At 41.1% G+C, this 18380-nt stretch overlaps 1 protein-coding gene across 1 annotated transcript in view; it reads left to right on the top strand.

Moving 5' to 3' along the window:
• The window catches only part of LOC308477018 (von Willebrand factor D and EGF domain-containing protein-like), a 209713-nt gene that overhangs the window by 179175 nt on the left and 12158 nt on the right, over nt 1–18380 (top strand). Inside the window, exons 27-28 of the mRNA XM_081005140.1 lie at nt 10085–10180; nt 13010–13105. Of these exons, the coding sequence (XP_080861266.1) occupies nt 10085–10180; nt 13010–13105 (192 nt within the window). The remainder of the gene's footprint in view (nt 1–10084; nt 10181–13009; nt 13106–18380) is intronic.

The raw sequence follows: 18380 nt of genomic DNA, 5'->3' as shown, positions 1-18380 counted from the left end.
GTATTATCCTTTCTTTGTAATTTTTTTAAAACCAAGTGAGCTTGAAATGATGACCAATAAATTTCTTATTATCACCTTAAATTGAAAGAACTTTAAGCACAAGGAGGGCACAACCGTGAGAGGTGACAATCAGCCTTCATTCACTTATGCGTTTGTGGAAGTGCTCCGCTTATGGCCGCGTTTCCTTCCTTCCAAAGCTTATTTGTTTGTTTTAGCTTTGTATGGAACCTTTTCCGGCAGCTGCCATTGCGCAAGGCAGAACATATTCTTCACCATGTCTCTTGTCATTCAGTCTTGTTCTATCGTTGTTTTGCTATGTCTTTAATTTTAAATAAAATGCATTCAGGTTGAAAGTGGATGTTGATTGTTGGTGTAAACAAATATAGCACTGTAGCAGGGTGGTGGTGGGGGGATGTTATGTAAATCACACATCTTGGATTGGCTGGCAGCTGAAGTGCAGAGATTTCAACACTTTATGCTTGCTGACAAATAACCACACTGTGATTATGCTATCCAGACTCTTGCAAGCAAAATGAAGAGGATGCCAGAGCTGACAGCAAAATGTATGATTATGCATCAGTTACTGTACAGGCTCCCTATATTCTGCTTGCTGAGAATTCCATTATTCAGCATCCACACCGGGCCAAACAACAAAAGCTCTCTTAAAGAAAATGCCTTTCATGGCAAATTATATATCAGAACAATATTTAGCCATACTTCAATTTTAAAGAAATAACACTACTTGAACATTGATTTATTACCCTCTTAAAGCAGGGGTCAGCAGCATAAGGCTTTTTCTCTAGCCTATGGGCTTTTCTCTCCCCGCCCCCCGCAATGTGAAGCTGTGGGTTGTTTTTTAAAGAGGAAAACATACACAATACTTTTGGCGTAGGTTGGAGAAACATGGCATATAGGCTTTACAATGCTTATCCTTCTTATAAAGTCTTGCATTTTAAAAAATGAAGACTAGCATAAGCTAAACAGACATTTCTTAAGTCGAAGTAATGCACAGTTATGACATAGCTCTGTACTTTTCAGTTAGGAACCCATGACTTGCTAGCTCAGTCAGTTGAGCGTGAGACTCTTAATCTCAGAGTCATGGGTTCAAGCCCCATGTTGGGCAAAAGATTCCTGTATTGCAGGGGTTGGACTAGATAGCCCTCATGGTCCCTTCCAACTCTACGGTTCTATGATTCAATGATTCAAACGATTCAAAGACTTCTTTCCAGCTTAGTTATACGTCAGAGTAGGCCTACTAAAATAAATGGATGTATGACTAACTTCAGTCCACTTATTTTAAGGGGTATGCTCTGAGTATGACAACCCATAATATGCTGAGACGTGAAGTAATAACCATACAACCTTTTGAAATATATATTCTTAATTTTTAAAAAAACCTCCAAAATGGAATGTCTTCTTTTGCAAATATGGTTGTTGAATAATTTTTAATGAAGAATTATCTGCAGAAATATCAGAGAAGGGATTTTTTTTTTTAACATCCTTAATACATTAATACATTAAGGATGTGAGTCACTAGTTTCACAAATCACTCCATCTAAAGTAAGCTAGTTGGAGGAAAATTGGTAATTTCTGGTTGGGATTCAGAGAAATGTATGAGGGGAAGTTTTGCAAGGTGAGCCCCACCCTACATTAGTGCTCACTATTTTAAATTCCCTACATTTCCTAGTGTACAGTTCCAGCATAGACTTGTAGAGTTGCAAGGTAGTCTGAGGGTCAACTGGTCCCACCCCCTGCACTGCAGGCATCTCAACTAGATCATAGCATCAATCCAGTGCAACGTGGCTGCTAGTTTCACATGACTACCCAGGGCCATCATCAGGAGTTGCTTAGGTCCCGGTAGATGATGTTGGTCCTATTGGGATTATCAGCCATTCTCTCATGAACAGCAAGTAATGGAATTAGCTCAGCTATATGAGAACTTGGTCCATAGGTGTTGGTTCCTCAGCCTGCTACTGGCATGTGTTTAATCTTCCTTTTGTGGTGAAGGTTGTTCTGAAGCTTCAAACGCAACTGTTGTCTGATCCTGTGCCTAGCTTAGATCTAACTTCAGTATGGCATTGAAACTGTACTTGTGCCTCTGAGTGATAATCTTCATTGGAAAGTATCAGGAAAACCATGCCTTTCTGAACACATTTGTTCTTGACGACTCTTGTCTAATGTGCTATTCAGGGCCATCCCTACCATTCAGCAAAGTGATGAGGCTGCCTCTGGTGGCAGATGCTTAGTAGTGTAGAGTCCACGCTGTCATTTTGTCATGCAGCCTGTTCTGCACTCCCTAAACCAGATTGCTGACCTTGCATGTGGTGAAGGACCCTACCCAACTGTCACTCTGCTAAGCTTTTCTACATGGAATGGGGGAAGCACTATTCTGCAGCAAAATCTCTGCAGCTGGCCCTGATGGTATTGGTGACAAATCTTGAAAATAATTTGTAGAAACACTGATATCAGTGCTTTCCTGTAACAACTGTGTTAGCCATCTTTACTGTGTGACATTGTTTTCATTGAACGTTTGGTGCTGAATATTGAGTAAGGGTGTTAGCCGCAACCCAAGAACTAAACACTTATCATCATCCCTATCATCAACCATAGCAACAATCCATGAGAACGATTACAACATAGCCATTAATGTTCAGACAACACAGATTATTAAAACATAATATAATCAGCAGTAGAAAACTAACAGTAGTGAGGCTAAATGATGTTTCACATATTAAAAAAAAAAACCTAGCAACAATCAAACTGAAAGTTGTTATACATTAAAAATGAGCTGAAAATCTCTGATGGAAAAAAGCAATTTTGGATAGGAAGAGCTCTCCAGAGCTGTGGTACCACTACAGAAAAAGCTGTATCTCTTTTGCTCATTCAGTGGATACTTTAGGTGGCACCAACAGCTAGACCTCTAAAGTTGATATTAATTCATAGAAGCTGGAGTATGCAGTTGATGTGTTACCTAAGCCACTTAGATTCTAGAATAGGCATAGGCAAACTCGACCCTCCAGATGTTCTGAGGCTACAATTCCCAACATCCCTGACCACTGGTCCTGTTAGCTAGGGATGGTGGAAGTTGTAGTCCCAAAACATCTAGAGGACCGAGTTTGCCTATGCCTGTTCTAGAAGATTCCAGCACAATGATATATTAGTCTATCTATATTTCCTCCTGACCAGATCTTACCTACTTTAGAAGATTCATTTCCTCATGAGCAGACATTTATCTGCAGCCAATCTACCTGGACACCTTGATGTACCTCGATGTACATTGGAAGCTTGACAGAGCTACATATCCACAGGACACCTGATGGAATGCCCATTCACACTGCAGGGTGTAGATGGGAATAAGCCTCCATGGTGCATGCAGGGGAAACATTTGGGCAATTAATTCTGCATCTGAATGAGAGATTGTCCTCCTTTTAGGATGAGGCTTTAGTGATTCTGCTGCCACTGTCACCCTAAGTAATACAGTATGGGAAAACACTTTGATGGCAAAATATCTTAGGTCAGAAATGAGGAAGCTGTGGCCCTTCCTGTATTGTTGGACCCAATTCTCATGAGCCCCAGCCAGTGTGGCAAATAGAGGTTATGGGGGCAGTTCTCCAGCAATATCTGGAGGGCCGTAGATTCCCGGCGCCTGACTTAGAGGATGTGGAGAGTACAGCTGGATACTGTTAAGAGTCCCCTTTGTTGTGCATCATTTTGGCTGATACCTGAAGACAGTTTTTTTGCACTTTGAAAAAATAATCCCTCAATGAAGGGTATGGTAGAATCTTGAAAAAGCCAACATTGAAGCCTAAAAAAGAAGTAGTGAACTCATTAGCCTTAAAAAACAACAACCCATAAATAATAATAACTTGACATTTGGATGATTGTATTTCATAACAGCTCAGTAGCGAAAATAGCAAATCAAGTGCACCACAATACCATTGAACGACTTGTCTCACAATTTTTGGGGGCTTTGTGGTTCTGAACATTCCTAATATCTGTTCACATACTGCATGAGGTCCTTTGGGGAGGTGTCAATCAGCTGTTAGTTAAGAATTTTGGTACCTCTCTTTCTTTTATACAGTGTACCTCAATCACTTTAGTAACACATCTTCTGATAAATGATATCAAAGAATGGTATATTATTTTCACCAGTTATGGTTAATGGCTGGTCATATTTAATATAAACTAAATAAGGTATGTTGAAAAAGGTATGTACCTTAGCTATGGATCCCTTTACTAATGATGTATTTTTCATATGATTCTCTGCTGACCTAATCTGACCATTGCAGTTTATAACACTTTCCCATTGAAAATGCATCAAGAATACATGCTGTCCTATCCTACTATTAATCATTTATCATTATTTTTTGGCATTACCACCTAGCAGCTGTATCTGATACATTTGATTGTTTGGCTGGTTAAGAACATATCGCTAGGAGGTACTCTCTTGCCTTTCACTGAGGTGGGATAGATTGTTGAGGTCAATTTACCAGCCTCTCGGGGCAAAGAAATCCAATGTTTCTAAAACTGTATCTTCCTAGTCAGCACTGCAGCATAGTCCTGTTCTCCCCTTATCTCCAGTATTGCTCAGGCTATGTGATGACAGGTAATTATTGTCCTGGGGCTAAACAGAATCTAAATTATAGTTTCAGGAAAGATTAGTTAGGTACATGGACTTTCAGTTCTTCTGAAAGGGTCCAGACAAAGGGAAAGGGCTTGTAACTGACACCAGGAAACTGAGTTAATATTCTCCCTACATAGGATTCCTCATTTTGTTTCTTATAGCTAAAATGAGAGGTATTAAAGTGAAAAACCCTGTCCCTTTGTGCTAAATTATGGTCTAATGGAAAGGGTAATCTTATTAAAAGATATGAGATGTTGCAGTATGCAAGAGAGATGAATCACGACATTCTTAGCATACTGTGTAAAACTCAGCATTAATGGTGTTCAGTTCTTTGTCTACCTATTTCCAGTGCCAGTTAGATCAAATGGCAAAACTTGCATTGCCATTGCCAACCTAACAGACCATTAATACCATAGGTAAGGTAAAGGACCCCGGACAGTTAAGGCCAGTCAAAGGTGACTATGGGGTTGCGGTGCTCATCTCGCTACAGGCTGAGGGAGCCGACGTTTGTCCACAGACAGCTTTCCGGGTCATGTGGCCAGCAAGACTAAACCGCTTCTGACGCCACAGGATACTGTGAAGGAAGCCAGAGCGTATAAAAATGCTGTTTACCTTCCTGCCACAGCGGTACCTATTTATCTACTTGCGATGATATGCTTTTAAACTGCTAGGTTGACAGAAGCTGGGACAAAGCAACAGGAGCTCACCCTGTCACACGGATCCAAACCGCCAACCTTCTGATCGGCAAGCCCAAGAGGCTCAGTGGTTTAGACCACAGCGCCACCCGTGCCCCTACTTTGATACCATAGAAAGTTAGATAGATACTACATGATGATCCACCTTATCTGGAATGGGCAACTTCAATGTATTATGTGGATATCAGTTATGAATTTTCAATGAATAACAGACCAATCCAAACATCCCTTATGCTGGACTGAGGGCAGGGGATGGATTAGATGGAGGCACTCCCCCTTCCACCCACAAATGACAGCCGGCAGAAGTCCATTACTGGGGCAAGAAAATGGTCCAGCACATCTGCTGCCATAGCTGCAGTTGTAGAGGAGAAGCAGAGCTATGTGCTATCAGCATTTTGCTGACAATGTACTTGAAAACTCTGGGTGACCCCCACTCAGAGGTTTCATGTAGATCAGGCATGTCCAGGAGGTAGATCGTGATCTCCCAGTAGATCACTGGATGTCTGTGGTAGATCACTGTCTGTGGTAGATCACTGTCACTTTCCTCCTCCCTAAAGAAGCCCAACAACTTTGATCTGAAGCCCCAAAAAGGGGGTACATCACTGCCAGTTTTTAACTCTGTGAGTAGATTGCAGTCTCTTTGAAGTTGGCCACCCCTGATGTAGATGTTAAACACAAGGGGGATAAAATTGAACTATGAGGCACCCCCCACCACTGAAAGCTCCACAAGGCTGAAGAGCACTCCCCAAGCATCACCCTCTGGAAATGACCATCCAAGTAGCACCAGAAGCACCGCAAAGCAGTGCCACCCACCCCTAACTCAGGCACTCCAGAATGATACTATAGTTGATGGTATCAAAACAAACAAACAAACCACTGAGTGGTTGAGGAGAATTGACAAGGACACATTTTCCCTGTCTCTGTTTTGATAGAGATCATCATACAGAACCCCACAAACTTATAATTCCCAGAGTGGCTTCATAATCAGCCCCTCTACAAACAGAACTCTTGGAGTTAACAAACTATTTGGGGGAAGCCATGACTGTTCAAAGTGGTATCATAGTGCTTTAAATGTATGGTGAGATTGTGGCTATAGTCAAATCTGATTGGATTTATGGCTTTGTGATTGCAGCATGTTTACCACTTGGCTGAGATTGGCTGAGATGTCACTGTTCTCAGGAACAGGAAGATCCAAACTATATCACCAAAGCACTAGCAAAAAGTGACACATTAGGAGACAACAGGAATCAACATGGAAAAAGAAAGGGGAGAATTGGGGTATTAGTTCAGCCCCTGGAAAGCAGTAATTCAGCCTGGACATTTGTTTCAGTCCTAACAACAATGTACCAAGAAGTTCTGACAATTGTGCTTTTGCTCTTAAGCAGAAATTAAACAAAACAATTTATTGGAAACTTTATCTATACCACCTATTCTGCTTAATACTTTTCTAGTTAGCAATTCTTTTTTTCTGCTAAAGGTTATTTTCCCTCATTATCAACAACAAATTATTTTTAAAAATGGAAAAGAATTTTAAAATGGAACTCTCCATTTCCTGTGGCAATTACTCAATGGATTGCTTTTATATAAGATTTTCCCCTCTGGTAGGTAGGGGGGGGAAATGAATTTTCATGATCTGTGGGGTCAGTATGTGATGCATTTCTGCAGGAAAGAAATCCTGAATCTTTTTCAAAGTCATGCTTGCTCCTGGGAGGATTAGGATAATTCAGTTTGTTTGCAATGTCTGATAATTTATTTAGTTTCCCAATGAGAGCCTGTAACATTTTGTTTGCTATTTTAAAATTGGAGTTTTTCCACCGAGGCCTAAAGTGGGATCTAGATTGGAGCTAGTTATCACCGACAAATGTTGAAGGCTGCCTTGTGGGTATTGAAAATGGAATTGTATTTAAAGAAAATTAAGAAATGGGAGAATGAGGCAATAGTGTTAGCAAAAGGAAACAAGGGAGAAAATACTGCATTTATCTGCATTGATGGCTCACTGTAAACTGACTTTACATAGCAAGAATCTTCTAGTACAGTGGTACCTTGGGTTAAGAACTTAATTTGTTCTGGAGGTCCATTCTTAACCTAAAACTGTTCTTAACCTGAAGCACCACTTTAGCTAATGGGGCCTCCTGCTGCCGCCACCTCCAGTTGATTTCTGTTCTCATTCTGAGGTAAAGTTCTTAACCCAAGGTACTATTTCTGGGTTAGCGGCATCTGTAACCTGAAGCGTTTGTAACCTGAAGCGTCTGTAACCCAAGGTACCACTGGTACCTCAGGTTACAAACACTTCAGGTTACAGACTCTCCAGTAAGATATTGACACAAATTCAAGGAGCGTTCCCCCCCCCCTAATTTATACAGTGAGAAAGGGGGTTATCTAAGCCCCAACAATACATCAGAAACAAAAAAAGGCAGGGACCTCTCCTCTTATTCATTGACTGCTAAGCTTACTTAGGAGTCTTTGGTGAAATACTTTGTCAAAAGCTTTTAGAAAGTCCAAGTATACTATGATTGTTGTTTTTTAACTGGGGAAGGATAAAATAACTCATTGTCTCTTACAAAGCTAGATTCTGGAGTACTAGCCTTTAGTCCATCTATCCCTCCTCCTCTCCATATCTGAAAAAGAGTTGCTAACTTTCATTTCCCAAATGTACTGGTATGGTGGTATTCTACTATGATAGATCTGGGGTGCAGAATAAGGCTGGATCTAGAAACATCAAAGAAGCATTTCAGTTAAACGCTTTGCAAACTTTGTATGACAAATCGCATTGGCACAAACAAAACTCCACAGCGCCACCTGGTGCCACAGTGTTATAATGCATATACAGCACATATAAAACGCCTTTTCTTTACCAATCTAGCTGAGTTCTAGGCTGCTGAAAGTCTGTAATAAAGCATAGAGGGTCATGGTTTGTGATCAAAATTCTGAGGCCAAAAATTCTGAGGCTACGTAGTGGGATGGCGCCACAGACCTTCTCACCTGATACCAGCATTACTGTAGCCTATTTGGATAGAAATGGGCTGGGGCAGGGGGTGGTGAGGTTAGGACTGTGTTAGCATACTGCTGGGAGTACCAGATTGGAACCACCAATGTGGATCCAATATATAGCCCCAAACTTCCCACTACCACCCTGCCCCGTCCAGGTAAAGTATGGTGAGACCAATGTCGGAAGCATGTCTCCATATCTGTCAGGGACTGGGCAGAGGAGGAATGGTGAAGACCATCCCCCTTCTCCTGAACCTTCCAAGGAGGAGGAGGAGGAGGAGGAAGACAGTATAGATTTACAGCAGGGGTATATGGGAGGTCACAGCTCACAGGCAAATGAGAGGGAAAGTTGGGAAATCATGGGAGAGACAGAGCAGCACCTGGTTAACATGTCATTAGAAAGCATTCCAGACCCACCCTCTCCCAGAACCTGGTGAGCCTTGAAAGTAGGAGAGCAAAGAGCTCGAAGACACAGGGCACTTATCAGCACCCGTAGAAGTGACAAATGAGGAAGTGGGAGAGACGGAGGGGTGGAAATTTACTCGGGACAATGCCATTATCCAAGAGGCTGGGTTGTATAGCCTCTCTCTGCAAATACTGAATAAAAAGGACAATAAGAAATCTTCCACTGTCTTTATAGTTTCCTGGGCAACAGCCGGGAGTCACTGACAGTCCCCTGACAATATCTCCAAGCCAATCCATGGACTGCAACTGAGTATCAATCTCTATGTATTGTAATATAAAACTCCTGGATCAGATCAGGAGTGCATTTAGCACAGTCCTTACTAAATGCAGAAAATAAGAATACATAATATTTTGACTGGCAGGTGCACTCCAGAGTCCCAGGCAGAGTTCTGCTACTGGAAACGAATGATGCAATCTTGTGAGTCAGCCAATGGGAATTACTTTTGAGCAAGCATGCATTGCATTGTGCTGTAAAGCTGGAGTCCTGTGCACATGTATTTGGGAGCAACTCTCATTGTAGTCACTGGGACATTCTTCTGAGTAAGCAAGGATAAGATCAAATGGATAAGTCTATCACTAAGTAGCTTTCTCCAGTTTACTCATTTGTAATTTGGTTCCTGGTACATTGGGCTGCAGATGTTTGAGACAGCTGGCTGTGGCCACCCTTATTATCTCCCCAAGCCACAGAAACTGGCCAACTTGAGCCAAAGGACTTTGAAATAAATGTTTGAAATAGTGTTTGCTTAGCCATTTTTTCCTATCTTTCTTCTAACTACCAGCAATTCCAGCCTTATCTTGTCTGTTATCCTTGATAGATAAAATGCAAACGCATTCCTGAAATTGTGTGAAACTAATCAATTCTCCACCAGCTCTTGCTGATCCAGATGAATGCCTGAGAATATGTTTTCCAATCAGGAGGGGAATGGCTTTAACAAGAATTTGGCAATCAGCAGTAATAAGTGGTATTGGTCTGCCTACATCTGCCACTGAAGATTTCTTGTTTACTTTTTCAAGAATCATTGTAATTAATGTCTCCCTCATTTCTCTGGCGAAGCAGCTCTTATTGAAGGCTCCTTGAAATGTCTCTCGCACGCAGTGGACCTCAGCAGATTTCTAGAAGGATTTACTAAAGCTTTCAAATCCCAAAGTTTAAGACTTCTTCACTTCCAAATTACTTTTTGTCTTTAATTACACAAAACTTTGCCATCACAAAAACTTGCAACAAAACCGAAACAAAACTACTTTTTTTTGGACAGGGGGAGACTTGAATATTCCTCAGTCATTCCCCTTGTTTAACTATGCCACACTGCAGGTGTCTGTGATCCTATGTGTATGAATGGAGGAAGATGCATCAGCCCCGACATTTGCGACTGCCCATCTGGCTGGAAAGGAAAGCGCTGCAGTAAACGTGAGTCGAGCTCCTTCCCATACAAAAAGACACTATTTGTTTATCACTCAGGCCTGCCAGCATGAATTGTAATCTCTTTTAAATGCTAGGATGCCATATAGCAAATGATCTAGTTTTGCTGCTTCAGGACTTTGTGGAGAAAACAGTTTTATATATTGGCAATACAAATTGATATAAACATTTTATGCTTCCGAATAGAAAGATTAAAAAGAAAAAAACACACCCTTCCCCTGTCTTATGCAGCTGTCTATCTGCTATGCAGATTTTTCTTTACAGAAATTCAGTTTTTGTAGTATTAAATGTGAAGTATTGATTTTCTGTTTTAGCAGCCACACATATTTTGTTACATTTTATGGAGAAATGACATATATTTCAAATCCAGAACTATTTAAAGCCTGTAGTAAAAGCCTTTCTGTGCCGATATATTCTCAAGGTCATCACAAGCACATTCATTCAGTGCATAATTTACACTGTTAAGCCTAACCACATTTGACTGCAGTTTACATAAAAAATATAAGTCAAATAAGTCATCTGATCTGAAAATGTTTGGGGAAATAACTTCCACCCCCTTACATGGTTATTCATTATTATGATGCTGGCAGATAAGCTGAATAAATTTTAAATGAAGATAACAAACTGTACAGAAGACTTATTAATATACTAGCTTGACACATCGTATCTGTCTTGCTGATAAAACATTTCAAGATTCAGCACTGGGTTTCATTCTATCATTATTGCTAAGGCACAACACCTGCTATTCCTGAGGTTTTCAAATATTAACTGTGCCCCAGACAGCCAGTTAGTAACCTCATCACTCAAAAACATAGGGTGTTATCCAGTGTTAGCTATACTCAGAGTAGACACAATGGAATCAAGCAACCTAGGATTTAAGTAATTTATGAAGAACATGGGGATCTGACATCCAAGTCAGACCACTGGCTCATCTAACTCAGTATTTTCTACACTGACTGCATATCCTCCAACATTTTGTCAAGGAAAACAGGGATATCCTATTCCGTAATAATAATTTTACTACTTGAACCCTGCTCATCTGACTGGGTTGCCCTAGCCACTCTGGGTGGCTTCCAACATGTATGAAAACATAATAAAATATTAAACATTATAAAATTTCCCCATACAGGGCTGCCTTCAGATGGCCTGGGGCGGGGGGGGGGGGTGGATAACTCTATACCCTCCAACATTTCTCCATTGAAAATGGGGACATCCTACCATACCCTCTAACATTTCTCCAATGAAAATAGGGACGTCCTAAGGAAAAGTGGGATCAAATCAGAAACCAGGATGGCTTCTGTAAATCTGGGACTATCCCTGTAAAATAGGGACAGTTGGAGGGTCTGTGACTGGCAGCATAGCTGTCAACATTTTCCCTTTTTTAAGGGAAATTCCCTTATTCCAAATAGGATTCCTCGCAAGAAAATGGAAAGTTGACAGCTATGACTGGCAGTGGCTCTCTAGGTTTCAGAGGTCTCTCCCAGCTCTACTTGGAGATGCCAAGCCTGGGACCTTCTATATAAAGAGAAGATGCTCTACCATTGACCTATGCCCCTTCCTCAACTTAAGCTAATTGATTTCTATGCTCTGAGTATTACTTCATTGGTTATCACCCGTAGTCCAGGATCAAGGTAGCACCTCAAGAGGCAAGCCTATACTTGGTCTTTGTTGAATATTGAAGGGGATGGGGCTCAGAAGTCCCACATAAGACAGTCAAGGGAAGGCAGCATCTCTTCAGACTTGAGGCCAAAGCCATCACACCACACAGTTCCAGGAGAAGAAGCACCGAGCAAGTAGGTGATAGTATGTTTAAATGCAGGGCAGCTTATAGTTAATGCTTGCTAACTATTTTATATTGCATGGATTTGTGTTGTTTCGTAATATATAATGTATTATTGATCAGTTGTTTTCTAGGTTTTTGTGTGTATCAGTTTAGAAAGCTACATTGAAAGGTGATGCAAAAACATAACTAAATAATAATAGTTAAAATGTGAAGCACATTCACAACCAACTACTACTACAAGAAACTCATAAATTCCTACTATGGCTGGCCTCCCCCCTTGGCATGGTCTGCATGCTATTCATTCTGTCTTCCTCTCAACCCAGGAGTCCTTTTTCGTATTCAAGCTGATTCATGAGGCTGGGTCTATGGGATCTGCTTGTGCAAGTTTTCCCCTGACCTATGCCCCATGCCTTTAAGCAGATCACGGATAGGACCCTGTGTACAGCCATGGCTACTTGCCTGATAGTGAATTCTTGATGTTATCTCAGCCCAGATAAGGGGCAAAATCATTGGTTGCACAGAGGCAAGTTTCCATATAACCACTAGCACTGCTTATGTGAATATTGACTGGGAAATCCTAAGCAATTGCGCTGGCCTGATTGATGCATGCAGATTGTTTACAGCAAAGATACTGCCCCTCAGCACCCTTTAAAGGGGACTGATCTGGTTAAAATCTCATTTAATACCCACAAGTTTAGACTGAAATTAATGGATTACTCAACTAATCACACCAATCAATCAATTAAGGCTTCAAGCCCTAATAGGAAATGAAATTTTAATGGCCAGGGAATCTGCCTTTGGAACAAATCTGTGATGAAACTAGCAGTCAGACTAACAGAGATTAAGGAGAACTTTCTAATCATGGAAATTTCAGAATGCTAATTGCCTCGTGAAGAATGCTCATTAAGCTCTTTTGAGATTCGACCATTTTGAAAATAATTGAGGGAAGCTAACACATGCCATTCACTTATGAACAATGGGGGCATCCTGCAGATCCTCTCATTTGCCTCTTTTCACCTTTTTCTTCTGTTCAGCTGTTTGCTTGCCCAGCTGCTCAAATGGTGGGGAATGTATCGGACCTAATGTCTGCCAGTGCGCGGCAGGATGGGTGGGTCTCCTGTGCCAGATTCGTAAGTACTTGTTGCGCTTTGGTCATAGTTATGTTTTCTGTTTGCTTGCCTTTGCCCCTGGCCTGAAGAATATGATATGCTTTCAGTTGGGAAAAGAAGCACGCTGTTAATTAAAGTAACTAGAAAATGTGGTAAACAGCACAGACTTTGAAAATGCTAATAATGAGGAGAGTGGATTGATTTGACAATGTGGGAACCATGTTCATGTCAATCCCTAGCTTCTCCAAACTATAGTTTTCCCATCTGCATATTTGGTGATGATCCCAGGGTAGGCTACAATGCAACTATGGTAAAGTAAAGGTAAAGGGACCCCTGACCATGAGGTCCAGTCATGACCGACTCTGGGGTTGTGGCGCTCATCTCGCTTTATTGGCTTTCAGGTCATGTGGCCAGCATGACTAAGCCACTTCTGGCGAACCAGAGCAGCGCACGGAAACGCCGTTTACCTTCCCGCTGGAGTGGTACCTATTTATCTACTTGCACTTTGACGTGCTTTCAAACTGCTAGGTTGGCAGGAGCAAGGACCGAGCAACGGGAGCTCACCGTGTCGTGGGGATTTGAACTGCCAACCTTCTGATCGGCAAGTCCTAGGCTCCGTGGTTTAACCCACAGTGCCACCCGCGTCCCACAACTATGGTAGACTATGGTAAAAACAACAACAACCCACACACACTAACATAATAATGTCATAACATTCTGCTGGATCAGGCCAATGGTCCATCTTGTCCAGCATCCTGTTCTTACTGTAGCCAATCAGATGGCTATGGAAAGGATGCAAGCAGGACCCAAGCACAAGAGCTCTCAGAAGCTGGTATCTAGAAGCTGGTATCTAGAAACATACTGTGTCTAACAATGGAGGCAGAGCACAGCCAACCAGAATAGCAGCCACTGGTAGCTTTATCCTCCACTAACCCAAAACATTATTTAAAGTACAACTCATACTTTAACAGAGCAGTAGATTAATTACAGATATATGTGTAGCTGGCCAGGTAAATTCAATCCCTGGTTAAAGAGGCTGGTGCTGAAAAGTTATGTCAGCACCAGTCACATTTCAGAATGGAGAGCATGAACTTTGAAATGTATGCAAACTATGATTGTAAAAACAAGAAATATCTGATTTATTTCATAATACTGAATTATTTGTTCCAAATTTAATACACACACCCCCCACACAAGAAAAGGAATCCTAAGAAAGGATTGCACTGGAATCTTCAGTCCAAGCTGTGTCTTTCAATTTCTCTTCCCCTTGCCCTGCCCTTCAAATGCACACAATTAAATAGACCGTTTTTAGTCTTTGTTAGATCTGCAGAGCAAATGGCAAAGCCTATACACACAAACTATCATTGCTGTAGGGGATGCAGCTTATCATATGCACATTTGCCCACAAATTTTGTTGTTTAGTCGTCTTAGTGCATGCCTTGGAAATGCTCACTTTCTTCTCAAAGCTTCTCCTTTTTTTATGTCCATGGAGTTTTCTTGGCAAAATACTGGAGTGGTTTGCCAGTTCCTTCTCCAGGTGCCCAGAAATTGGTGATGCTAAATTCAGGAAGCTTACTCCCAGGTAAGCGTGCCTGCTCTTGCAGCTTTCCTGGTATGACAGAAATCTTCTTGGTGGCTAAGTATAAATTGGAAAAGCACATTTCTTTCATCCTCAAACACTGTCTCTGTCTTTCTGCATAGAAGTCAAATTAAGTAAAACAAACTTGCAGTTTTTCATGTTGAACGGGTTGGGGGAATGTATTCACGTTATCATTTCATGCATAAAGTACTTACATGGAGGAAATAATGAGCATCTATAGGGCTCCCCCCCTTAATGCTTCACTTGAAAATAAATGGCAGATTGCTAATAGCAATACAAACACTTATGACCACCTGCTGGTTCCCCATGTTTTGATTGATTTTGCTTTAATGTTTCCTCCTGTTGTCTGACAGTATGCAGCATGCACACTTAAGAGAGAGAGAGAGAGCAAAATATTATTTTGGTTCCTCTATTAATTCTGCAAAAGTTCTAATCACAGCAAGTTGGCTTATTATACTTTCTTATTCTGAAAACTGTTTTGTCCAATACGAGATCATTCAGTTTTTTAAAAATAGTTTTGAATAGGTGAAAGCCAACCTAGCTATTTCACCTGATGTACTACTCTTTGAGCAGTGTAAATCATTTCACAGGGGGCACCACCAGTAAAGATCCTCACTTTGCATCTTTTATTTATTATTAAAAAGACTCCAAATCTGACTATATAAAATTAAGAAAACTAAAACACTGAAGAGGAAAGAAGAAATATATGTTGGTCCAAATGTTCACTAAATGGGTACAGAGTGTTTAAAAATCTACAAAGACAAATTAGAAATAAAGCATTTTGGGGGTATAAATCATTTCTCTTTAAGATTAAACAATATGTTTTAAGATTCTATTTTATTGTTTTTATTTATTCACTTACAGTAATAAATAACAGTAATCCTACTTTTCTGTATCTAAAGACAAAGCGAAACACATATTAAAATCAATAAAATAATCATTTTACTTATGGAAGCAGAACGTCACAACAGAGCAGTATGCTAGCAGTACGAAGTATCAGGTTAAGAGGTAAATGCAGAGATGAAGCCATCAGAGGCTTTCTGAAAGAGCCAAGGTTTTGCCAAATATCTAAAAGGATAAAAGTGCTGGATTCTGATGCACCTCTTTAGAAGGTTTTCCACAGAGTGGGCACCAAGATTTCCTAATATATGTCCACTAAGCTTCGTATGGTAAAGGCCTCAAATGTTGAACAAAGTGTCCATAGGGGGATGCCTGAGAAAAAAGACTATCTAGTTGCTTAGATATTTAGCATCTACTCCATCACTTCTTAGTGCAACATTTACAAACCACATGAGGTCCTATGGGCCACCAAGCCATGTGGACTGATTCAATGGGAGTTAAGGATTCCAGAACTTAAACCAGGAATTCCATTACCTAAGTATGGGATTCACTGTGGTGAGACGCTGAATGTGCAGTGTCTAGTATGCTGTGTGTGAAATCAAGAGGCTTGGAGCCTTCTTCATTGGGAGTTGTATACACATCAGCTTCCGTAACTGGCAAGCAGTATGAAGTATCTAGGTTTGCCAGGCTGGTATTCATCTTGGAAGCCTGGCCTTTGAGGCTTGCCTGGACAAGTGTTCAGATTATGGAGGTGGACGTGTGGGAGCTCTTCATGTAATCCATTGATTCTTTCCAATGTCAGGTTAAGACCCTCCTCTTCTAAAATCAACAGCTACATCTTCCACTTGCTGCAGTTCACAGTTCATTTTCCAATTTCCAAAGAGGCTTTTTTTTTTTTTTAATGAAAGGGGTTTGGCACAGCAGTGGCTGACATGACACTGCCATGGCTGTGTTGCCAGTAATGATTCCATTCCCTTTGGACTGGCAAATATCAGCAAGGGGGTCCTCATTCGGTATGCCGCTGCTGAGGGCACTCATTCGCTGTGTCTGACACTGCAAACTGCTGTGTTTGGAAACATCCTAGGAATTAATTAGAAAAATGAATGAAGCTGAAATAATGGGGAAATCCTCTTCACTGACCTCCCTGTCATTTATGCTGGTTATCATCTGTTCTAATATAATATTATTGAACACACACTAGCTTTCTCATTTGCCCTTCAGGAACAGTTTCCTTCCATTCGCATGTCAAATCAGCAGCTTCATGATTTTATGAACCTTTTGCTGTCTCTATCACTTTTATACTCTTGCTTCCAGATTTTCTATTCCATTTATACAAGGAAGGTAACATTCTCAACAAAGGTTGTTATTTGCATGAAAATTACTGCTCTGTTCTTTTTAGCACACAGGGAAACTTTTTTTATATAGTATGGTGCATTTATTGATTATAATTTCAGCACAAACTTGGCTTATTAAACAGCACTCCTTGCCAAGACGATAGAGGATAATGCCTGTGTCATTGTTAGTGGTTAGTGGTTTGATGTTCCTTGTAAATGCATTTATGAAATATTCATTTAAACCCCAGCTATGTTATTATCTTCTGATTTCCATTCCAATTTTCTTCTGAAATGTTTTAACTCTCCTTGCAATAATACGTGGGGTAGAATGGGAGTGTGTTCTACTTGAGAACTGAATTATTATTTTTTTGCTAGTTATTCTTCCCTTTAACATACTGTGCCCCATTAGCTCATTTAATTTCCTCACCTCATGTGCAAGATAGTTCTTTGATATAATGTAATGCCTATTGTTTTATTACATATTCTAGGCAGTGGAGTTTCTCCTGGTCCGTTTTTGTGCATCCAATGTCTTACATCTCAGAATTCTATTACATTACTTCTGTAATACGATAAACAGCTCCGCTCCCTGTAAGCATCTAATTCTATACAACCAGGTTGACATATTCCATCTGGCATAGAGCTTCTGTATCCCTTAGAACTCTTAAATGGACTGGTGATTTATTTTCCCTGTTATTGCATCACTGCAGTGGTCCAAGTTGCACCTGTGGTCTTCTGCCTTTCTCTGAGCTCTTAAGAAACAGAAGGCTTATCGCAGGTGCAAGGTATCCATCTGTGTACAAACCAGCAAATTCTAATCAGAGCTCAAGAAATGCTGTATGAGACCAAACGTTTATGTAGTCTATCATTCTGGGCACAAGAGTAACCAGCCATATGCTGCTGGAAAATGTACAAGTTCAGGTGTGGTGGGGAAAGGCTTTCTTATCTCTGTGTGAACAAAAATTCTATTTTTAGCAACAGTCTTTTATACCGCTGATGTTCATAAACATTACTATTTAAAAAACAAACAAACATGTACAGTAGCATAATGACTAGGAATCAACTGTCTATGGAGTTAGTTCCATACACCAAAGGCAGCTTGAGACTTGCATTTTTCAGGTAGAAACTTATGCTACACGACAAAGCCTCTCCTCCTCCTGGAGGGGAGGGGTTGTGATCTGGAGCCGTTCCCGTGCTTCGCAGGGGGTGTTCCGGCCCTGCTTGCCGTCATTGCTGCCACGCCATTGCTGGGATGACGGTGTTCATCTTTCAGATCATGGCAATGATATATGGCTGGCCGACATCATCAGAAGCCTTAGGGATTGGTTGCAGCTGTGAGGGTATTGGCGGCAAGCCTCTTTGGCTCAGGTGGCGGTTGGCATTGGAATGTGTTGTTGGTGTACGGAAGGGCAGGGTGTGGCCGTCGCCTACCCCTTCACTTTATGGGTATTCTGTTAAAGGTATCCGGTGGTTGTGGATCCTGTCCGATGCCCTGCTAGTGGCTGGGGACCATGGCACGACCCCC

Source organism: Podarcis pityusensis (assembly GCF_964106645.2).
Source record: "Podarcis pityusensis genome assembly, chromosome: 1".
In the NCBI taxonomy this organism is placed as follows: Eukaryota; Metazoa; Chordata; class Lepidosauria; order Squamata; family Lacertidae; genus Podarcis; species Podarcis pityusensis.
The sequence above is the reverse complement of the archived record's forward strand: the minus strand, read 5'-3'. Positions and strand labels throughout refer to the sequence as shown.